Source organism: Thamnophis elegans, chromosome 9 (assembly GCF_009769535.1).
Source record: "Thamnophis elegans isolate rThaEle1 chromosome 9, rThaEle1.pri, whole genome shotgun sequence".
In the NCBI taxonomy this organism is placed as follows: Eukaryota; Metazoa; Chordata; class Lepidosauria; order Squamata; family Colubridae; genus Thamnophis; species Thamnophis elegans.
Genome location: NC_045549.1, coordinates 45,517,668 through 45,541,233, shown reverse-complemented (window position 1 = coordinate 45,541,233; position 23,566 = coordinate 45,517,668). Strand labels below are relative to the sequence as shown.

General features: G+C 41.0%; 1 protein-coding gene across 1 annotated transcript in view; it reads right to left on the bottom strand.

Moving 5' to 3' along the window:
* Nucleotides 1–22,815, bottom strand: part of ZDHHC2 (zinc finger DHHC-type palmitoyltransferase 2) — a 53,142-nt gene extending 30,327 nt beyond the window's left edge. Inside the window, exons 1-10 of the mRNA XM_032223640.1 lie at nucleotides 22,641–22,815; nucleotides 14,649–14,675; nucleotides 12,086–12,180; nucleotides 8,755–8,875; nucleotides 8,144–8,213; nucleotides 7,611–7,643; nucleotides 7,061–7,181; nucleotides 966–1,098; nucleotides 746–872; nucleotides 530–619 (exon numbers count right to left, since the gene is read on the bottom strand). Of these exons, the coding sequence (XP_032079531.1) occupies nucleotides 530–619; nucleotides 746–872; nucleotides 966–1,098; nucleotides 7,061–7,181; nucleotides 7,611–7,643; nucleotides 8,144–8,213; nucleotides 8,755–8,875; nucleotides 12,086–12,180; nucleotides 14,649–14,675; nucleotides 22,641–22,815 (992 nt within the window). The remainder of the gene's footprint in view (nucleotides 1–529; nucleotides 620–745; nucleotides 873–965; nucleotides 1,099–7,060; nucleotides 7,182–7,610; nucleotides 7,644–8,143; nucleotides 8,214–8,754; nucleotides 8,876–12,085; nucleotides 12,181–14,648; nucleotides 14,676–22,640) is intronic.
* Between the last annotated feature and the right edge of the window lie 751 nt (nucleotides 22,816–23,566).

Below are 23,566 nucleotides of genomic sequence, written 5' to 3'. Positions count from 1 at the left end.
ACATCAGCCTGAAAAAGTCACCGAAAATCAGATGGTCGAGATCTTGTGGGGTTTCCGTATACAAACGGACAAAATACTGGCGCATAATACACCAGACATCACACTGGTTGAGAAAAATAAGGTCACAATCATAGACATCACAATACCAGGTGATAGTAGAGTCGATGATAAGGAATGTGAAAAAATCGCAAAATACCAGGACTTAAAAATTGAAATTCAACGACTATGGCACAAACCAGCAGTGGTAATTCTAGTAGTAATCGGCACACTGGGTGCTATTCCAAAAGCACTGGAATTACATTTAAAACAGTTAAAAATTGACAAAATCACCAACAGTCAAATGCAAAAAGCCGCACTGCTTGGATCTGCACGCATATTACGAAAATATGTTACGACGTCCTAGGCCCCTGAGTGGGGCCCGACTAGTAATCAATGCCAAATCCGGTGAAACAACTGGCCGCTGTGATACAATTCTGTTGTTGCGACAATAATAACAATAACAACAACAATAATAATAATAATGGCATACTTTTTATTTGCATTGTGTCCTGCAGGAGTAGAAGCTTGTTCAATATCTTGGTTAACAAGGCAGGTAGGAAAAGAGCATCCATCTCCTAGGCTGAAAATTGATTAAAAAACATATACATAAGCAAACAGTACTCAATAGCTTAAGTTTTCGTTTTAAAAAGTATTTAGCTCACATAGTTTAATGGGGAAACAATGCTCTCTTAAATGCGGAACTCACCTGGTAAAAATTGGCAACAGCCAGTACTTTTTCTCATCTCCAAAGACTTCCCTTAGGTTTTTGCTGAAGCCCAAATTAAATGCATTTTTATCTGTTCCATGTCGAAAAACAGGTGCCCGGAAGGCCTCTATAAAAAATTGTTACATTATTTAACATTTTAAAAATAGTACTCTCAAGGGATAGCATGGTTTGTTGACAAAATAAAATTCTAATTCCTTACCTAAAGTTGATTTATTCTTACTGACCAACCAGCAATGATAACCAAAGAGAGAGGATAAGCTAATTGAAAACATAGCTGCTGCAAAGAACAAAATCATAATATGGAACTTGGCTTGAGTGTCAGGAAGGCCGTTCTATAAAGAAAGAGAAAAAATTGTTTAAATATTCTTTTAGACACATAAATACATCTATTTAAAAATCAAGTTAGATCATGACTACATACAATCTTCTCTTATTTATGCCAGTGTTTTTTACAACTTGCCAATGTTAAGATGTTTGGACTTCAACTTCCAGAATTCCCTTGACAGTGTAAAGTCTACACATCTTATAAGATGACAACTTTGAAAAACACTGATTTATATTATAACTATAATATAACAGTGGCACAGTAGTTAGAATGCAGTATTGCAGGCTACTTCTGCTGACTGCCAGCTGCCTGCAATTTGGCAATTCGAATTTCACCAGGCTCAAGATTGACTCAGCCTCATTTGAAGGCGGGGCCAAGGTTGCGACCACACGACGTGCGATCTCAATGCTCTGAGATCACAGTCGACCGTTTTGCCACTGGAGGGGTCCAAACAGATCTAAACTGTCCCGAAGAGACAGTGAACAGGAGGAATACGTCTTGCTGATCTTGGGGATATCGCAAAATCCCCAAAAGAAGCAAGAGAAGTTCTTCAAGCTGGTGACAAAAATTCCAGCCAAGGCTGATGAAGTCGGGGCAGCTCCAAAACGGAAGGAATGGAGAGTGAAAGTGTTTCCAGCTGGTGAGGAATCTTTATTGTTTTAAAAGAGAGACTGCCTATAAAAACTTAAACATTGATTTAAATTAAAGAATAGAAGAATCAACCGGCAAAATTAAACTTCTAATGGCTTTGGACAGTGGTTATCTCACTTTTTTAAATACTATCTTTATGGATGGAATCTTTACAAGCCTTTTAAAATGGATGGATTAAGTCTTTTTTTTCTACTTTTTCTCTGTGACTGTGATTTAAAGACCAAATTTTTCCCCTTTCATTGCTGCGGGTATTTTTTTTAAAATTCATTTAAAAATTGGGCCTCTTTTTCTAATTTGAAATACAAAATAGACATAAAAAAGAAACATTTTAACAGTGGTACGCTGCTCGAATGCAGGGATTTTTTGTTGATTGGAGCTTTGTGTATTCAAGCGGAACTTTCTCCTTTCTTCATGGTTTGTTTTGACGGCTTGTTACAGAGCGATAGGGGTAAGCCAGATGTCCCTTTGAAGTGTGTTTTCAACCAGAGAAGAGGGGAAAAAACAGCTTTTGAGAATCCATGTTAATAATCTTCCAAGCAAGAGCAGCTCTGCTTGTTAAGATGGCACAATGTCAAAAAAAATATAGAGTTTGTAAAATTATAGACAATATTTTCAGAATTACTAAAATTATCAAATACATATGAGAGAATAGAACAAAAACTGGAATACTTGGAGCAGTTAACAGCAAAATATGATGAAAAAATGAAGATGTTATCAATGCAAAATGAGGGGATTGAAACCCGAAAAACTGAAGTGGAAAATGAATATAAAGAGATTAAACTTGCTGATATTTATGGCAATTGGTTTGTTTTTGAAAATGCAAAGAATGGAATATTGAAAGAGGAAATAAGTGGAGAGGAAATTATCTCAAAGGGCAAGAAATAGAAGAAAAAGAAAAAAATAAAGAATTTATGGACTATGAAACCTTATCAGCAAAAATATTGATAACACTGTTGACAATCAAAGACGAGCGGAATAAAGAAACAGAAAGAGGGCATCAAAATTATATGAGAAATCTTACAAGCAAGGAGTTGATAAGAGAAGTCCATACAAAGCTGATCAAGAAGATGTTTAGAAGATTAATACCACAAATGGCAGAAGACATAAGACTGTTTTGTCAATGGAAAGATACAAGTTGATAGATGGAAGAGTATAATTTAAAACTAGTTAAACTTAGTGAAATTTAGTGACAATAGGTATAGTTAAATAAAAAACTGATAATGATAATGTATACAATGTGTAGTGTTATGATAAGCAATAATTGGATATGAATATTGAATGATACCCATGAAGGGAAGATCAGAAAACCTTTTGGATTATATATAAAGGTCAATTAAAAAAAAGAACTAAATTAAATAAAGTCAAGTTTTGACTATTGGGGGGAAAATGTTATGATACAGGATATAGTCAAATAAAGAAGGGATAATGACAAATAATTTATATATATGTATGGGTACAACATAAGGAAATTGGATGTAAATTGTAAACAGTGCTTTGAAAAGGAGGATTGGAAAATTTTGTTACTAAATATGGATGTATAGTTAGAATAGGACATAAGGACTCAGTACTATTGGAGGATTTTAGAAATAGTAAATGAAATGCCAGTATGTGGCTATGCATTAAATTTTGGTATATTTTATGATGAAGGACGTCTAAACAATGATTGTCCAATAAAACTGGAGGTATGATGATGGTAACATATATAAACATTGGAGTTAAAATACTTGAGTTAATATGAACTATACTTGATGACGGTGGAAGAGATGCACGAAAGCCTTTTGTAACCAATTGAAACACTTTCTACAGTATGTAAAGAAAGAAGATTTTATGTGTCATGTTTGTTTTGAAAATAAAAAATAAAAAATAATTTTAAAAAAAAGATTGACTCAGCCTTCTATCCTTCTGAAGTCAGTAAAATGAGGACCCAGATTGTTGGGGGCAATATGCTGACTCTGTAAACTGCTTAGAGATGGCTGTAAAGCAATATATAAGTCTAAGTGCTATTGCTATATTTGACCTAATTGAAGTGATATAAATACAGGTAGTCCCAACTTAAAACCATTCGCTTAGTGTCCTTTAGAAATTACAAAGGAACTGAAAAAAGTGATTTATGACCAGTTTTCAAACTATGGTCACCTAATCAAAATTTGGGCTTTTGACAATTGGGAGCCATGTGTTCACAATTTGTAACTTTCCCAGCCAGCTTCCAACAAGCAAAGTTAATGGGGGAAGCCAGATTCATTTAACAACTACACGATTTACTTAAAAACTGCAATGATTAACAAAATGATTGCAAAATGGGACAAAAATCACTTAACAACTGCATTGCTTAGCAATGGAAATTTTGGAGTCAACTGTGGTCATAAGTCGATGACTACTTGTACTGTTATACGGAAAAATGTAGAGGACTGTTGAAAGTGCCTTAATATAGTGTGCAAACCCAGTCATGGGCCTTCGTAAACCATGGTTTGTTCAACTCCAACTACAGGTATTTGTGATTTAAATCATAGCTAATTAGTTGTTAATCAAATTATAGCTAAACATGATGCATGGACTAGGTTTATAAGTTGAAGCTTGATAAATTTAAGTGTACTCTGTAATTGACCAACCAATTTTTTAAGTACTAAAAACACTGAATGAAGACCAATAAATCATTCCATCTATCTATCTATTTATCTATCTATCGTAATTTTCAGAATATAAGATGCACCAAGGTTTTGAAGAGGCAAATTAAAAAGAAAAAAGTTTTTGCACTCTGTAAACCTCCCCAAAACGGCCTGTTCCCTCCCCCAAAAGAGCATGAATAGACTTTAAGAGGCTTATAGAGTTTCCTGGGGAGGCGGGGGGGGGGCAAAAACGAGCAAAAATGTCCCGTTTTTCCCAAAAACGGGCCCGTTTTTTGTAAAAAAAAAAAAAGGCATTAGGAAGCTTATAGTGTGCTCCTGGAGGCCTGGGGGGGGGGGTAATTGATCAAAAAATCAATGAGCCCACTTTTGCTCATTGCCGCCCTCCCCAGCCCCCAGCAGCTCTCTGAAACCTCCTACAAGCTATGCACGGCCATTTTGGTGAAAGGGCAGGGCTTCTGTAGCCAAAATAATGCTATATTCAGTGTTTAAGACACACCCAGATATTCAGCCTCTTTTTTGAGGGAAAAAGATGCGTCTTATATTCTGAAAATACAGTAATTTTATTTAAAGATCCAAAATACTAATTAACACCCATAGCATTTAAATACTGTACATGGAATATTTTTTCCAATTTTTTATTCTCTTACATACCATTTTAAGTATACATTCACATAATTGTTATTCTTCTTTACGTTTGTCATTCTTATACATTTATTATTCCATTTAATAGGTTATAATATATAGTTTGGGTTGCTTGGGTTGCTTTATTTACCATCCCTTCTGCCTGTTCTTATTTTCCCTTTCTTTTCTTTCTTTCCCGCCCTCCCTTCTCTACTTTCTTCTTTCCTCCTCTCCTTCCCCTTCCTTCTTTCCTTACCTTTCTCCTACTCCTACTTTTCTCTTCCCCTTCCTACCCTATCTCCTTCTCTTTCTCTCCCTTCCACTCTCCTCCTTACTTCTTTCCTTCCTTCCTCTTTCTCTTATTCTCTCCTCCTCTCTCCCTTTCTTTTTCTGTAGTTACAGGTGTCTCTTTCAAATCTCATGTTTTTTGGGGATGGCATTTCTGCAAACCCAAATATAATTTAGTATCATTTCTTATTCCCTTACCTTCGCTAATCTATCTATGTTCCCCCACTTTATATCTCACTCTTGAATATACTGTATACTTGTATATTTAATATTTTCTTTTCTGTTTTCCCCTCCCTTTTTTCATTTAATAGTGCATTGTCTGGGTTCTGTATCTTCTCCTTACTTTCTTTTCTAGCTTCCTTTCCCTAGCCAATCATATAATCTTCCCCATGTCTTGAAGTACACCTATTCCTCTTTATCCTTTATTTTCAGTGTCAACCTGTTCATCTCTTCACAGTCTAGTATTTTTCTTTATTATCTCTTCATCTATTGGTAACTTATTTAATTTCCAATTTTGGGCAAATACAATTCTCGCTGCTGTAGTTACATGTATAATCAAATAAGTATCCTCTTTCTTAAGTTTCTCTGGGATAATACCTAGTAAAAATATCTCTGGTCTAAATTCTATTTCCTGTTGTAACATTTTCTCTACCATAATCTTATTTTAGTCCAATACTTCCTTGCTTCTGCACATGTCCACCACATATGATAATAAGAACCTGTTGCTTGTTGACGTTTCCAACATTTCACTGACTTGTCTTTAAAGATCTTTGCTAATTTTTCTGGTGACATGTGCCATCTATAAAACATTTTGTATAAATTTTCTTTGTAAGCTGTTGATATGGTTAATTAATAGTTCCTTTCCCATAGTTGTTCCCACTTTTCTAGCTCAATCGTGTAGTCAAAGTTCTTTGCCCAAGTTAACAATGTATCTTTAACCACTTCTTCTTCTAACCTAGTTCTTAATAGATGGCTACATAGTTTCTTGATTATTCTTTCTTCTGTTCCCATTAGTATTTTATCCAATTCTGAACTTCCCAAGTTAAACCATACTCCCTTTTATCTTTTTCATGTCTTGATTGTATTTGCAATGTCTTGCTCTTCTAATTCTTGTTTTTGTTTTAGTTCTCCCCTTTCTGTTAAGATATCTTCGTATCTAATAATATTTTTCAGATTACTAATATTTGGATGTGTCAATGCTTCCATTGTTGAAAGCCACATTGATATTTCTAAATAATGTTTCCCTTTTACTCTTTGCCATATTGTTAATAATCCATTCCTTACATAATGTCTTTGAAAATAGCCACATGCCTTACTTTTACCATAAAATACTGTATATGGAATATGAAGGGGTGGGTGGGAAATTTACATATTCCTGATTCTCATTATATCTTGTCAGGAAGACACAATTTTAAGGACCAGCTTTAAGTAAAACGTTGTTTGAAAAACTATAGAGCTATATATAGTTTAAGCACAGTTTAAATAATTCAGAATATTCCAGTTGTTGACTAGTACCAATATATAATTAAATCCCAATGCCTGTCATATTCCCTTGTACCACACAACCATGGGTTTCTGGGAAGTATAATTAGAAGGTGCAGTGGTGCTGAAATATCTACAGCTTTCCCAAGTTTCATTCTCACAGGAATCAGAAGTCCTGACATTAGCCCATTTCAATAATTTTTGCCCTACATCTTCCAATGTCACCTAATTGAAGCTTATAGACACAAGATTTTCAATCGTGTATACATCATCAGAACCAGAAAATGAATTGAAACTTACTGTCCAGAATCTAATAAAATGCTGTAACTCAGTTGCAAAGATGAAAAGGCAGTATAATAGAGAGTAAGCCAAGAACAAAAGAAAAAACTTGTAATTTGAGAATCCAACACAGTTGTTCACCCTAGGAAAAGAGAATACAAACTGCTGAAAATATATGTATGAATGGATACCCACACAAAATATCATTTATAATACTCCATTTGTTATTATAAACACTGTTTTTCATATTACAATAATTCTTTAAATAAAGGAGTTACATCAATGAATAGTATAACTCATAATAATATTACAAACATAAACAAACATGTAATAGTGCCAAAATTAAAAACAGAAAGATGAACTGGGCTTAGTAAGATAGTTCTTTCAATATTTTCCACAAAATACACAGCTTTTGAACTAGTATATTACTCCTTCCCTGGAGTTTGTGAAAGAAACTGGTTTCAACAGTGTCACTAAAATCTTTTTCAGTAAAATCTTTTATTTTTTTTGCTAATAAAGACAGCCAGTTTCTCAATGTTTTTGATATTCATAATGACAAAAAATTACTTACCAGGGACAGTGATGATCCATTTTCAAAATACATCTTAAAAAATACAAACAATGTAGATTATTTTATAGAATTCACAGAAAAGTTAATCAGACTGCAACAAAACTTTTATGCCAAAGCCAATCTTAACCACAGAACAAGTTAGTCCATAACTTCAGTCAGTATAACTGGACCAGCATCTAAATGAGTAATTTCATTTGTGCTTGAGCTGACTTAGATATCATTCATATGATAACTTCCTTATTTTGTCGTACCATCAAATCAGCCTCTGGCTGGCATAAATTGAGGTGAAGTTTGGTTTGGGTTCAGGTTCTTGGTTTTATGTCTTTGGTTTTAATAGTTTTAATATGCTTCTATGTTATTTTTATTTTTGATTAGGAGCAACCCAGAGTTTGAGATAAGATGGATGGCTATATAAGTGCTTAAGCAAGCAAGCAAGCAAACAAACAAACAAATAAAATTTCTGAAATCACTTTCAACAGGCAAGATGGAAATAAATTCTGAGTTTTGCAAATATTGTAATCTTTGTTTCTTACTTATCACAGACAGAACAGTGATGGCAACGATCTGGTTTTATAAGTTGGCATCTATCACAATATCTGATTGCTGTAAAGACACAAAAAGATTCATGTTTACCCTACTTGCTACCTTGTGTATAACTTCCTGCATATCTCAGACAACTGTGAAAAGTATGTAATAAAAAGTCATTTTGCTAACAATCTCATGTTTCTTTTGGGACACAAAAAATAAATGGTGTTATACATTATACCCTGTTTTCCCGAAAATAAGACCTCCCTGGATTATAAGCATGCGCTAAAATAAGCCCTCCAAAAATATTTAAACACATGCACAGTCGGTCCCCCCATTTCCTCTGGTTGGTTGCTGTGCAGACAACACGAGGTGAGGCGAGACCGGAGGGGGGGAAAGGGAGAGGGGAACATGCCCCAGGCACCCCACAAACCCTTACCTAATGGCCACTCCCACAACTTTAGCCACCACACTCCTGTCATGCTAACAGCCATTACGTGCAACACAGAAGCGGTCATGAGGTGACCACACTCGCCACCTCCTGCACCTCAAAAATAATAAGACCTCCCTGAAAATAAGGAGGATAATCAGAAAGACATCATTATTGACAAATATTTACCTCCAGACATGGTTCTTGTACTGATAGGGAGGTCCTTGGCTGCCCTCTTTAGCACTTCTTGATGGGTTTCATTTCTAGGTTCTCTTTCCAGCAATTCCTTATCTGAATAGTTCAGATGGAACTAGGAAATAATGCAGTTCTTGAATCATTATTTATTAACCATTTGGTATAATCATCTTTAAACATTTACCTAAATATTGGAAAGTTTGAAACTAAAGAGATAATTCTTTGCAAGCAGATGTGGCTGCTTCTTTCTCAATTCAGAGGTTACAGGTTATCAACTTATCACAGTAATGGAGATTGCCCATTTGTGTAGGAAGTCGTGGACTATGTTACATGAAGCACATGATTAACAACTTTGTCCCTGCTTTTCCCAATGCTTCCATTAAACAAATGCACAGGTTGTTAAGTAGAGAATGGGGTGACTAAGGGATGTGAGAAACCGAGGGAGGTGTAGTGCAGGCACAGGCACACCTAGGAGGCCTCCAGCACCCTCTGAGATATCCCATGGTCTGCCTCCTGTCCCTTGGGTTTCCTAGAGCTCTATATGCCACCTCCATACCCCACCCCATCACAACTGCACACATACCTTTTGAAGATATCCAGAGCTCAGGATGTTGGAGTAGAGAAGGCTGCTTCCTTGCTCAAGGGCAAAATCAAGAAAAAATCCTCTTGCTTTTGCTTCCATTGCAACTATTTCCTCCCCAGCCAGTGTAAATCATGCCTATTTTGGTTCCTTGTAATCCTTTCCTCCCCAGCCATCATAAATTAGTAGTGATTTATGCTGGCTGGGGAGGAAAAGATTACCACAGAAGCAAATGTGATGGGATTTCTACTTTGCTCTGCCAGTGTAAAACTAGTGTAAAGCTAGCACTGGTGGCGCCAAGAAGAAATCATATCAATTTACACTGGGGAGGAGAGGATTGCAAGGAACCAAAATAGGCATGATTTCTTCTTAGCGTCACCATTAGACTAGTCATATGCTGGTAGAGCAAAGAAGAACCCCATCGCTTTTGCTTCCTTTGCAATCATTTCCTTGACAGCCAGCATAAATAACTACCAATTTAAGTTAGTTGGAGAGGAAAGGATTGCAAGGGACAAAATGGGAACACTTTTTTCTTAGCTTTGCGGCATAAGACTAGCGTAAAGCTAGTACTGGTGGCTCTAAGAAGAAATTGTAGTGATTTATACTCACTGGAAAGGAAAGGATTGCAATATAAGCAAAAGTGATAGGGTTTCTTTTTCTTGATTGTGCCGGGTGGGTGGAGCAAGGGAGAGGTCTTTTCTATCCTGACTTCCTGAGCTCTGGATAAGCAAATGGTGACCAGGGAGTGGGGGTAGGGAGGAGTGGGTGGAACCTGGTACGTTGGCAAAGCAGACCCAATGCCTATGGGTTCCACCACAAAACCGCGGTAGACTAAAGTGCGCTCGACGAAAGCGCGTACGTGATGTCATCACAGCGCGATGAAAACAGCACGCTGTGAGCGGTAAACTTAAAATTAACGCGTAAATCTAAACCTAACCCCCCCAAACCTAACCCTAAACCTAACCCTAAGCCTAACCCTAAACCTAACGCTAAACCTAACGCTAACCCTTAACCTAACCCGCTTAACGTAACCCTAAACCTAACCCTAACCCTTAACCTAACCCTAACCCTAACCCTTACCTTTACGTGAATCGGCTTGCTTTAATTTAATTTTAATTTTAATTTAATTTATTTTTAATTTTATTTGTCGCGCTGCTGATGACGTCACGTACACGCTTTGATCGGGCGCGCTTTAGTGGACCGCGGTTTTGATGGGTCACAATGCCTATGAGGACCTGGCTGGGAAGGATGGGATGGTAATACATGGGTGGCTGCACTGCAGCATCTATGTAGTTGGTCGTAAGGACAAATGACCATGAGGCTACTGCAGGGTTCGTAACTTTGAAACAGGTTTGTATTTAGCTTTTGGTGTGTGTGTTGTAACTTCAAACATTCGTTAAATAGCCTGTTGTACTTCAAGGATCACCTGTAATCACATTTGTTTGAACATGAAATTATAACTTTATCCATAATTAAGGATCTGATTTATTAAAGCCTGGATTGTGCTGAAAGTTTTTTAAAGGGAATCCTGTATAATAAACCCTCCAATATTGCTAAATGAAATTGGTAGGAAGGAAGTACATTCATATTCTTAAAAACAAAAGAAAACAAATAAAAAGACAATTATTTAAAATTTTAATTTTTTAAAATTGTGCAATATTGAAAATTAATACATCAATCTCTCTTCCCTATAAAAGTGATATATTTCATATATTAAAACTAAATCTGCCCTTAACTTCTTTAAGAAATAATTTGAAAGGCAATTTGAAAATGAGGTTAAAAGACAATCTTGATCACAGTGGAGAAGAGAAATCCTTGAATAAACAACATTATTATCAGCAATGTTTTATATTATTTAATGAAAGAAGTGGGCCTTTGCAAGTAATTATAAAATGACTGCTATACATATATTTAAGCCAACATTTTAAAATAATGCTTTATTGTATATTAGTTAAATAATTAAAAATAATAGGTCTGCCTATAGAAACAAAAATGATTTTCCTTGTTTCCTTTATTAAGATCAAGGAATATTACATTTCTCCATTTATATACGTTGTAATGAGTTATATATTTTTTATTTTATTTAATAATATGGTATTTTAAATATGTTAACATTATTACCACCACAATTAGTTGAGCTGATGACAAGACTAAGAAAATTCAGTATTAAGGTACTGAATATACTTTTTGGAGGGTATTTTCCCTTTTATACAACATATCCTTATTTCTATAATAGCAAATTAGGGAAAAAAGAATAAGTACATGAAAGATCACATGATATAAATGGATGTTTTTCAATAAATACCATGTTTCCCTGAAAATAAGACAGGGACTTATTTTCTTTTGACCCCTGAAATAAGCATTTGGACTTATTTTCTGGGAGATCTTATTATTTTTGAGGTGCAGGAGGCAGCGAGCATGATCACCTCATGGCTACTGCTGTGTTGCAATATTTTCAGGGAGGGCTTATTCTCAGGGGAGGGCTTTTTTTAGCACATGCGCTCAAAAACCCGATTGGGCTTATTATCCGGGGAGGTCATATTTTCGGGGAAACAGGGTATTAAAAGCTTTGATATAATCAATAAAGTGCACATGTTGGTAACCTGTGTCTTCAGATGAACAGATGGAAAGCAAGAGAGAATATATTTATGTAGGATGTTATTTACTGTATACACACAGAACCTTTGTGCACCAGAAAAAAAATAGTAAACAAGTTTTTTTTCCTTACAGAAAATTATAACTTACTTCTTTGGAAGGATTCATTGGTAATGTAAAGATTGTTTTCCAGTAAGACCACAAAAACATCATGAAAAATAGATGATACACAATCAGGCACACCACTAAAACAAGATCATAACATTCATTAAGCAGATAGAAATTGTCAGAGATATACAGACAACCAAAAAAGAAAAGAGCCAAACATTTCCAATGGTTCACAATAAAGAACACTGCTATCTCAAAACCAACAGGATTATAAAATAATGGCTATTAAAGAAGCTACAAAGCACTACCAGAATGTATTCAGATAGAAAACTTTGAAAGGAAGAAAATTCTGTGTGTTCTGTTATTTAAACTTTTCATTATCTATATCTGTATTCCTTGGAATGAATCTAATGGGGGCAAGAAAATCTTAATGTATCTATAGCAAGATTGGTTTTATACAATAACAACAAAAACTCAAGGGCACTGTTCTAACAAATCAAAGACTTATTTATATCCTATTGCCATTAAGACCAATTACTCTTCTATAGCAGCTAATGTTCAGAGATATGGTAAACAGGCATCCTGATTAGTTAAAAATAAGGTAGTCAATAACTACTAATCCATCTAATGCAGGGGTGGGTTTGAAAAATTGTTCGAAGCTACTCTGTGGGCGTGGCCTCCTTTGTGGGAGTGGCTTGCTGCCCATGTGACCGGATGGGAGTGGCTTGCCACCCATGTGACCTGGTGGGAGTGGCCAAGACGATGTTATTACTGGATATTACTAATTACTAGATATTATTAATATTACTAGATCATTATTAATGCATAGATAACTGCGGGACATTACACACCACCCACACCCACAAACTATGACAGTGCTAGGAAAACACCAAAAAAATAAAAATCCCCCCCCCCCCCCAAAAAAAAAGACTGCCAATGAAACCAGTTTTTTTTTCCTAAGTCTAAGAACAGGAAAGACAAAGTCACTGGAATAAAAACCATCAAGGCAACGTGGAAAATTATAAAGGACAGGCACTCACAGAACCATCAACCACCTCAGAATTACCTAAACAAGGAGTGTCAGCCTCTGCTTCACTGTTGCTTTGGCTGCCATGAAACGGGGAGGGAGGGCATGGAAGAGTTCTGGAATTCAAGCTTCTGCAGAGGGCTTTTTAAAAAGAAAACGGTCTTCTTGGGAGGGGGAATGGGCTGTGCTCCTGGTTTTGGGGATCCCCCCCCCACCAAAGACCAGTTGCAAATCTCTCCAAATCCTTTTCAGGATTTTCTTTTTAAAAAATGCCTCTCTGCAGACGATCTTGAAAACCTGCGAGGGATTCCCCCACCCCATTTCTGGTTGCCTATAGCCTTGGAAGCTTCCACAGAGAAGCTTCTGCAGAGGGGTTTTAAAAAAGAAAACGGTCTTCTTGGGAGGGGGAATGGGCTGTGCTCCTGGTTTTGGGGATTCCCCCCCACCAAAGACCAGTTGCAAATCTCTCCAAATCCTTTTCAGGATTTTCTTTTTAAAAAATGCCTCTCTGCAGACGATCTTGAAAACCTGCGAGGGATTCCCCCACCCCATCTCTGGTTGCCTGCAGCCTCGGAAGCTTCCGCAACTTCACAGTAAAAGCAAGTAAGAACTTCTCTCGCTCATGAGATTTTCTTTACTGTGCAAAGGCTTGCTTTAAAACTGCAGGCTCCCGGGGAGGGGGGCAGGGGGAAATGCTGCCCATATGTCCCCTTCCAAAGCAACCTTGCAGGTTTTCAAGATCATCCGGAGAGGCATTTTTTAAAAAGAAAAACCCTGCAGGCACCCAGCGACAGGGGCTAGGAGCTAGGAACCCAGAAGTTAATTACTTCCGGGTTCACTGATGAACCGGATCGCAAGAACCGGTGCGAACCGGCAGGAACCCACCCCTGATCTAATGCATCTTAAACTCATCTAAGCTTATCGTCATCAATGTAGTTTTACTACATAATATAATTTATGGATGGAATAAAAAAGCTGATAAATTTCTGCTCAAGAAGTCTACAATTTAACTACTAAAATAAAGAAGATATAATCAAAGAAAAACAAGAAAATAGCTTAGTTTGGCAATGATATTAGCCTCAGTAGGAGATAGGACAAAATTCATAGCAATACACAAGATAGACACTGTTATATATTCCTTAACAGTCTCCTGACTGGTTCTGCCCCGTTTTCTAGGGCAAGGAGTAATATAAGTACTACAATCTTGGTTTTAATGCAGCAAATAGAAGTATAGGAATGGGAAGGAGTCTGGTAGTATCAACTAAAGTTACCTCAATTTATTCTATTAAATTATAAAGAATCTGATTGTATCTGGTCATACACATAGAGAAGATAGATCAACCTTCTGTCCCCTTTTTCTTTAGAAAACCTGATGATCATTGCTTACTTAGGTTTAATGATCTAGCTATAGGGAGACATAGAAACAAAAATGCAGCCTAAAATCCAATTTAAAAAGGCATGCAATCTTCAATTATTTATTGCTGAAATAAATAAAATTTTGATGAAGTGCCTGAACACATGCACATTATAACATTAAATTCTATAAACTACAAAGTAGGAAAAATAGCTATTACTTACTTTTTTCTCCAATATTTGATATTGTTACTGCAAGAGAAAAAAGGAGGAAAGATCAGTGAGAAAACTTGACATTATTTGGACACAAAAAAAGCATTATCAGTTTCTGGAGTACCGACAGTGTCTTATTTTCTTTTGATCCCCAAAATAAGTGCTTGGCCTTATTTTTGGGGAGGTCTTATTATTTTTGAGGTATAGGAGGCGGTGAATGTGATCAACACATGACTGCTGCTGTGTTGCAATAATTTCAGGGAGGGCTTATTTTCAGGAGAGGGCTTATTTTAGCGCATGCGCTCAAAAGCCCGATTGGAGTTATTATCCGGGGAGGCCTTATTTTCGGGAGACGACTTTGTTGACCTTCTTGAAAGACATGAAGACCTTGACTTCTCTCACCGGAGTTTGCCTGGAATCTTAATGGAACTCTGTTTGTATGTAAGATACAAACATACAAGGTATTATGTGTGGGAAGGTATTATTTTTTTACAGAAGCCTCAATTTGGTTACTTTAAGTTGTATATTTTATTTTGTTTACTGCTGAGAGTTCCTTTTGATGGGTAGCAATATACTATGTATTTATTAAATGATACATTAAGAAACAATGGGATTAAATTAGAAGGAAGTCAATTTCAGTTTGACATCAGAAAAAATATATTAATTATACAAACATTAGAAGAACAGATTGCCTCCTGATAAATGGTGGATTTCCCTCAGTTGAAATATTTAAACAAAGGTTGAATGGCCATTGTCATAGTTACTGTAATAAGGGATTCTTGCAGATTTAACTGAATATCTTTATAGCATTTTCCCAATCTTACATTCAATGATTCTATGAAATATGAATTGTTAAGGAATGAAATATTTAAATTTAATTATTTTACAGAATGACTAATTACAAAGAATTAATAAATTGTAGATGTTCTGGAAACTAATAATGATTTGATAGTTACGTGTTCTGATGCCCCTCCTCTGTCCAGGAACGAAAGCCGAGACAAACGTAAATAAGAATGTTTTTTAATCAGTCCAGACTCTCGTTGGCTGAAAGCCAAATAAACAAAGAAATAAGCACTCTGGCAGCAAGTCCTACAAATCTTGGCAGCAATGCAAACAAACTCTGGCAGCAATCCAGCCTGCCAAGTTTGTTTCTCATTAGTCCCTAACGTTGACTTCTGCAAGAAGGGCGTGGCACAAGCAGTCTCTTTTATAATCAGTAGAGGAGCTTAATAAGCATCAGCTGAGCGTAATTACCTCCTGTAATTACGTAGTTGTTCTTGACGCCAAGTAGACCTTTGATAGCGTGCATCCCGGAACAACTCACAGGTGGTTTCTGGATCACTCTCTCTTGTCTCCCCCCCACTGATCCAAGGCTCAGGCGTCACCTGGTGGCCCACCAGTCTCTCTGCGCCATGCTCGGAGTCGGAACCCTGCCCAGGGTCCTCCACATCCTCCAGGGCCGACTCATAAGGCCCCTCGCTGTCAGAGTCTGGTGGCAGGTCCAATGGCTCCTGCCGGATCACAACACTATCCCTCACCACAGGGCCCTTCCCCCGGGTCTGATGCTCCGGAAGGGTGGTCCGCATGATAGGCTCGCACCAGGGCAGGGGCATGCACGGCCATTGCATCGGTCCAGGTCCCCCCATCCGACCCCTCATCCGTCCAGTCTACCAAATACTGGAACTGTCCCTTGAGCAATCCTGAGTCACGGAACCGGGCCACTTCGTGTGGTGGCCGCGTGTCCACAGCACACGATGATGGCTGAGGGGAAGAGGGTTGGCAGAGAGGACAAGCCGATTGTTCAGGGATCAGGAGCAAGCGATGGAACATCGGGTGCACTCGCATTGAGCGTGGGAGGATCAGGCGATAGGCCACCGGGTTGATGATGGTCTCCACGGGGAACGGTTCAAGATACCGGTGGTCTAACTTCTTAGCCAGCTGGTGGGATGGAAGATGCCGTGTGGACAGCCACACGCGATCTCCCACAGCCAACTCTGGCACTGCATGCCGAGACTTATCTGCCACCCTTTTGTAATCCTCCTTCGCCTGGTTCAGATAGCGGCGCACCAATTGGTGGACCTCCTGGAGCTCAGAGAGGAAGTCCTGTGCTGCGGGGACCGAGGAGTCCACCGGGGTGAGAGGGAAAAAACGAGGGTGGTACCCGATATTAGCCATGAAGGACGTCGTCCGTGTGGAGGTGTGCTGGGAGTTGTTAAATGCAAACTCCACCATGGCCAGGTACTCCGTCCAGTTGTTCTGCTGCTGATTCACAAAACAGCACAGGTACTGTTCTAGAATCCCAATCACCTTCTCCATACCCCCATCGGTTTTGGGATGGTGCACCGAGGACAAACATACTTGGACATCTAGAGCTGCCATCAGTCCTTTCCAAAACTGGGCCGTGAATTGCGTCCCACGATCCGAGACGACCCAGTCAGGTAGGCTGTGCAAGCGGAACACCTGTTGGATGAACATGCGGGCCGTGGCGCGGGCTGTCGGCAATCTCCGACAGGGGATGAAATGTGCCATCTTGGTGAGCATGTCAACCACAACGAGGACTGTGGTAAACCCTGATGATGGAGGCAGCTCGGTCAAGAAGTCCATGGACACGGCTCCCCAGGGTCTCTCTGGGGTCGGCAAGGGCTGCAATAAACCTGGAGTAGCTCCCGTTGCTGACTTGGCCTGTCGACACTGGACGCATGACGTACTTCTGCCCATCATCTCGTAAGTGGGGCCACCAGAACATACGAGAAACCAGGTGCAATGTCTTGAAAAGACCAAAATGTCCTGCTGTTGGAGTGTCATGACACTGGGAGAGAACCAGTCCACGGAGGGGCCCTACGGGCACGTAGAACCGGTCCCGATACCTCAGAAGGTCCTCATCAAAGGTCCACGGGGAAGCCAGCCCTACTTCCGCCTTTTGTTGCTCCACCCACTCGTCGCCCCGCTGTGCATCCTGTATCAGAGACCGTACGTCCACAGGTTCATGAACTGCAGCAAAGGATTCGACGGGTAGAACAGTCCGGGGTGGAAGCGAGTCCGCAGGGTCAGAGTACTCCGGTTTCCTAGACAGCATCCGCCCTTTGATTCAACGCACTAGGGATGTACGTCACCTTAAAATTGAACCGGGCAAAGAACAGAGACGACCGGAACTGGTGTTGGTTCAGCTTACGTGCCGTGGTCAAAAACTCCAAATTCCGATGATCTGTCCGGACCTCGACCTGATGCCTGCCCCCCTCCAGGTGATGCCTCCAGGCCTCGAACTCCTCCTTGATAGCCAACAACTCCTTCTCCCATATGTTGTAATTGCGCTCGGAAGGATTGAGTTTCCAAGAGTAGTAAGCGCAAGGGAAAAGGGTACCATCAGGGGCGTGAGCCTGCAGCAACACCGCACCCACCGTGACGTCAGACGCGTCCACCTCCATGACAAATGGACGATGGGTATCAGGGTGCTTCAAGATCTGCTCCTTCGTAAAAGCCTGCTTCAGGGCCACGAACGCTCGGTGCTCCGTGGGACCCCAGTGAAACGGCACTTTCTTTTGCAGGAGCCGAGTGAGGGGCGTGGTCAAGAAAGCAAAGCTGGGAATGAAGGTCCGGTAGTAGTTGGCAAACCCGAGAAGTCTCTGCACATCCTTCATGCATCGAGGAGGTTGCCAACTACGCAACGCCTCCACCTTGCCTGGCTCCATCACAATTCTTTCAGGGGAGATAAGGTGCCCCAGGAACTCGATGGTAGTCTGCCAAAACTGACACTTCTCCAGTTTTGCGAACAAACGATGTTCTCGGAGTCGCTGCAAGACCAGACGCAAATGACGTTGATGATCCTTCCGGGACATCGAGTAGATCAAGATGTTGTCCAGGTAAATGACAACAAACTGATCCAACATGTCCCGTAAGATATCGTTCATAAAATGTTGGAAGACCGCCGGCGCATTCGTCAACCTGAACGGCATGACTGTGTACTCGAAATGTCCGTACCGGGTGCCAAAGGCCGTCTTCCATTCGTCCCCCGCCCTGACTCGAACCAGGTTGTAGGCGCCACGCAAATCCAACTTTGTGAATACTGTTGCCTCCCGGAGCCGCTCCAACAACTCTGGAATCAGGGGCAGCGGGTACCAGTTACGTACCGTGATGGCATTCAGGCACCGGTAATCGCAACAAAATCTCAGATCCCCAGTCTTCTTTTTCACGAACAAAACCGGGGCAGACAAAGGCGAGGACGAAGGCCGGATAACCCCCCTGGCAAGGTTCTTATCAAGAAAGTCCCACAACGCGGCCAACTCCAGCTCAGACATGGAGTACAGATGACCCGTAGGGAGCTTCGCATCAGGTGCCAGGTCAATGGGACAGTCATAAGGCCGATGCGGTGGCATTGATCGGCCTCCTGCTTGCTGAAGACATCCGCGAAGTCCGCTAAACCCGGCGGCACGTCCACCTTGGGTGATCTAGGTACCTGGGCCACACAGACCTGCCGGATGTGGTCGATGCATTGCAGGGTTGGGAACGTGACCAGATTTTGTGACTAGTAGATCTGAGGGTCGTGCGTCCGCAGACAAGCCAAGCCCAAGACCACGGGGAAATGCAGGCCCGAAGCCACGTAAAATTGGATGGCCTCCTCGTGCTCCCTGAGGATCAAGCACAAAGGTTGCGTGGCGGCCTTGATAGGCCCAGACAGAAGCAACCGGCCGTCAATAGTCTCGACTGGCATCGGTGGGTCCACCGGACACAGAGGGACGTTGTACGCTGTAGCAAACGCCGCATCCATAAAGTTCGTGGTAGCCCCAGAATCGACCAAGGCTTGGACTGGAATTCCCTGCGGACTACCCGACAAGAGGATGTGTGCTGCTAAAACCATATGCCGTGGCGGCCCGTCTACCTCTGTTTCAGACTGCGCCCAACACAGTTTCCTTTGGATCGGGCCCCGCCCGAGTCCTGACACGTGGCTCTGGAGCTGAGGGGTTGGTCTCAGACCTTGCAGCCTCCCTACTCTTCTTAGGGCAAGCTGTGACTAACCCCACAAGAAAAACACAACCTCCCTGCGGGTCATCTGGCCATCACCGTGCGTGCCACTCGGGGTGTGGCGGCACCCAACTCCATGGGCTTCCTCCTGGCAACTGCAGTCTCCTGAGGAACCGGCACACTAGTGGTCTCCTGGGATGCATGGCGAGGCCCCCGCCTCTGCAGCCGGGCGTCTATCCGGAGGCACAAGTGGACCAATGCATCGAACGTCGATGGCCTGTCCACCCTCACCAGCTCATCCTGCAAGTCATCGGACAGCCCGTCCTGAAAAGTGTCCATGAGGGCTGGCTCATTCCAAGCTGAGTCCTGACTAAGCAGCCAGAATTCACTGACATAATTCTGCAAGAAGCCATTGTCCTGCTGCAGTGCCCTGAGTCGTCTGGTGGCTGTTTCTTCCTTAATAGGATCCTCAAACATCAGCCGGAGATTATTACAAAAGCCCTGGAAATCATCCAGCAGAGGGCGAGGCTGTGATAGCAATGGCGTAGCCCAACAGGCAGCTGTGCCTGAGAGCAAGCTGATGATAAATCCCACCTTCGTCCGGTCAGTGGGAAAGTCCTCTGCTCTCAAGCTGATAAACAGCTGGCATTGTCCCCGGAACATAGCTTGATTGCCATCAAACTTGTCTGGTGTAGCCACTGGGCACTTCCTCCATGGCTGGGGGGGGGGGGAGTTAGCAAGTCCCAGAAGCTGAGAGACTTGACCAGTCAGCAAAGCAAGCTGTTGAGCCAACTGGGCATTCTCAGCATGGAGTTGCTCCATTGTAGCTGAATGGAGGTTTGTCTTAGGCAGAAGTCAATCTGTTCTGACCCCCCTCCTCTGTCCAGGAACGAAAGCCGAGACAAACGTAAATGAGAATGTTTTTTAATCAGTTCAGACTCTAGTGGGCTGAAAGCCAAATAAACAAAGAAATAAGCACTCTGGCAGCAAGTCCTACAAACCTTGGCAGCAATGCAAACAAACTCTGGCAGCAATCCAGCCTGCCAAGTTTGTTTCTTGTTAGTCCCCAACATTGACTTTTGCAAGAAGGGCGTGGCATAAGCAGTCTCTTTTATAATCGGGAGAGGAGCTTAATGAGCATCAGCTGAGCGTAATTACCTCCTGTAATTACGTAGTTGTTCTTGATGCTGAGTAGCCCTTCGACGGTGTGCATCCTGGAACAACTCACAGGTGTTTTCTGGATCACTCTCTCTTGTCTTCTCCCCACTGATCCAAGGCTCAGGTGCCACCTGGTGGCCAACCAGTCTCTCTGCGCCCTGCTCGGAGTCGGAACCCTGTCCAGGGTTCTCCACATTCTCCAGGGCCGACTCATAAGGCCCCTCGCTGTCAGAGTCTGGTGGCAGCTCCAACGGCTCCTGCCGGACCACAATACTGAAATTTTGCTTTCTCTGTATGCATTTCAAAGACAGAGATTAGGAACATTCATTTATAAGGGTTTCCTTGACATTTTTGCTCGTTTCCTAATACAATGAAGATTATAATTATTCTGAGGTAAAACAGTGAAGTTTAGTTTCCATCTTTGAACATACTTCATCACTAAATGTCAGACAGTGCAGATAAACGAAATATCAACTACTCTCATTTTGCATTGCTGCCAAATTCTCCATGGAGATAAAACCAAACCAAAATAGGAAAATCATCATATAATTAAATTATGAACTAGGGGAGTATGACATAAAAGTTAGATCACATCCTGACTTTAAAAAAGATTGCACCAAAAATAGTCCACCATTTTCTTATTTGCTTTTTCAGATTTCAAGTAAAATACTGAGGGGAAGAAAAACTGAGGGGAAGAATGTGAGAAAGATGAAAGAAAGGAACAGTGGATATAATCACAATCACATGACTAGAATTATTCCACATTGAGGGGGTGAAGAGGTTTAGGAAGAGACTGTTGCTATGGATCCAAGAGAAACAGTAATATCGTCTACTATTCATTTCATTTTCAGCATAATTATCATATTAGGCTTCTCAGTGAAATTTATTTTTTAAATAATAGAATTGTCTTAGGTTCACTGACAGGCAATAATGGAAATAAACAAGTATCTTCTAATATTCTCCCTCTGTCTCCCAAAAGATCTCCTTAATGCAGGCTGATTTTTCATTTAGGTAAGAAAAATCGGATATTGATTATAAAGGCAACCTTTAATACAGACTGTGGGCACTTCACGTATTTTAATAATCAACATTTCAAAAAAGAAGCAACACAAAGAATTAGCATACCTGAAAATGATAGACCATATTCAAATAAGGTAATATTCTATTAACATGCTTTAATGGCAGCCAACCTTCCTGAAATTTAGATTATATGTCAGTTCAGATTCTGAAAAATACAATTCCTTATTTTATACCTATAATTACACCATCCAGCAGGTAATTTGGTTATAATATAAAAGTGCTTAGAAGTTTTAGACCAGAGCAGAAAATCTAAATTGTAATATTTTTATCTATTTCTTCACTGAGCTTATTTACCCAGAAGATGATAAAGTACAGGTATTAAAAATAAAATTCATAATTTTGATTTCCATTCTTAGAAATATAGCTTCACAGAGAATGTGTGTGCCTACTTCTGTGTTTGTTTATATATTGCTGATAAACATTGCTATTTCAATACCAGCAAGCACACACAGCGTTTTTTACTGCTTTGTCCTGGTTAACAAATGCTAACACTTACCCCAGGAGACATTATTTCCTGTACAACAGATAGTAACTCTCAAGAGATCTTTCTTAATTAATTAAGTCTAGAAGTCTTAAAATCAAGCTCATTTTAAAATTACCACTTTGCTTTCCAACATCAGACCCATATAGAATCCATCAATATTGAATATTGTCTTGTATTTTCTGTCTGCAGAAAGTAGAGGCTAAACCAATTTCGTTGTATACATGATGTACAATGACAATAAAGGCTGCTATTATTATTGTTGTTGTTGTTGTTACTATTACTATTATTACTATTAATTAGAGGAGGGTAAAAAAGGGACTCACGCAGACAGAGTTGGGCGACGTAGGCATAGTAAGACCAGGCCAGGATGCTGCAGATGAAGAGGACCGGCACCCAGTAAAGAAAAGGACCAGCACGCCGCCACAGGCAGTATCGCCTCCCGCCTCCTATCTGAGAGCAGCTGCGGGAGGAAGCCACCGACCCCGCCGGAGACGCCATATTCCCGCGCCCCATCTTCCCTTCTCCGATTAATCAGCCCTTCCGTCTGCCAGGAGGGCCCGGGCCCACACCGCACATCCCGGGCGGCAGAGACGGCGGCAGAAGAGGCTGGCTGGTTCCAGCGCTTCGTCGCCTGCCCCTTCAGCGCAGCCTTCCTCGGGATCAGCGAAGGCTGCTCCTCCTTCCCACGATCGCCTCCAGCCACCGACCTCTCCTCCCTCCCGCTCAGCCGTCCGTCAGTCACTGAGGAAGGTCCAGCTGCCCACCTCTGAACCGGGGCCGTGGAAAAAGGGGGTGCGGCTGAGGACTCTCCCGCTAACACCCCGGGCTGCTCGCATTGACGGCTCACAGGGCGAAGGGCGGGGAGAGGAAAGACGACCCCTCCCCCCGCTCCGCTTAGCAGGAGGCGGCACGGGCTTTCGGGATCCATCCCTCCCGAGAAGGTCCGAGGGACGGACGGGATTGGTACCTTGTTGGAAAGGTGTATACAAGGACCGTGGGACACCTGCTGCAATTCCCCTTGCCCCTTCGTCCGCTCTTCAGCCTTTTGGCAACCGTTAGGCGGTAAACTTTCCGCCAGTAAGCTAATCTACATCAAATCCCTACAGTAATGTTTGGGACTTTGTCTTCGGGTGGGAAGTTGAGAATAAAGTTACTGGCTTGGAATGAATGGCAAGTTTGAATAAATATGACATAAGAGAAGGACCTTTTTCAGCGATGTAGCAATCTTCCATTCAAAAGGAAATTTAAA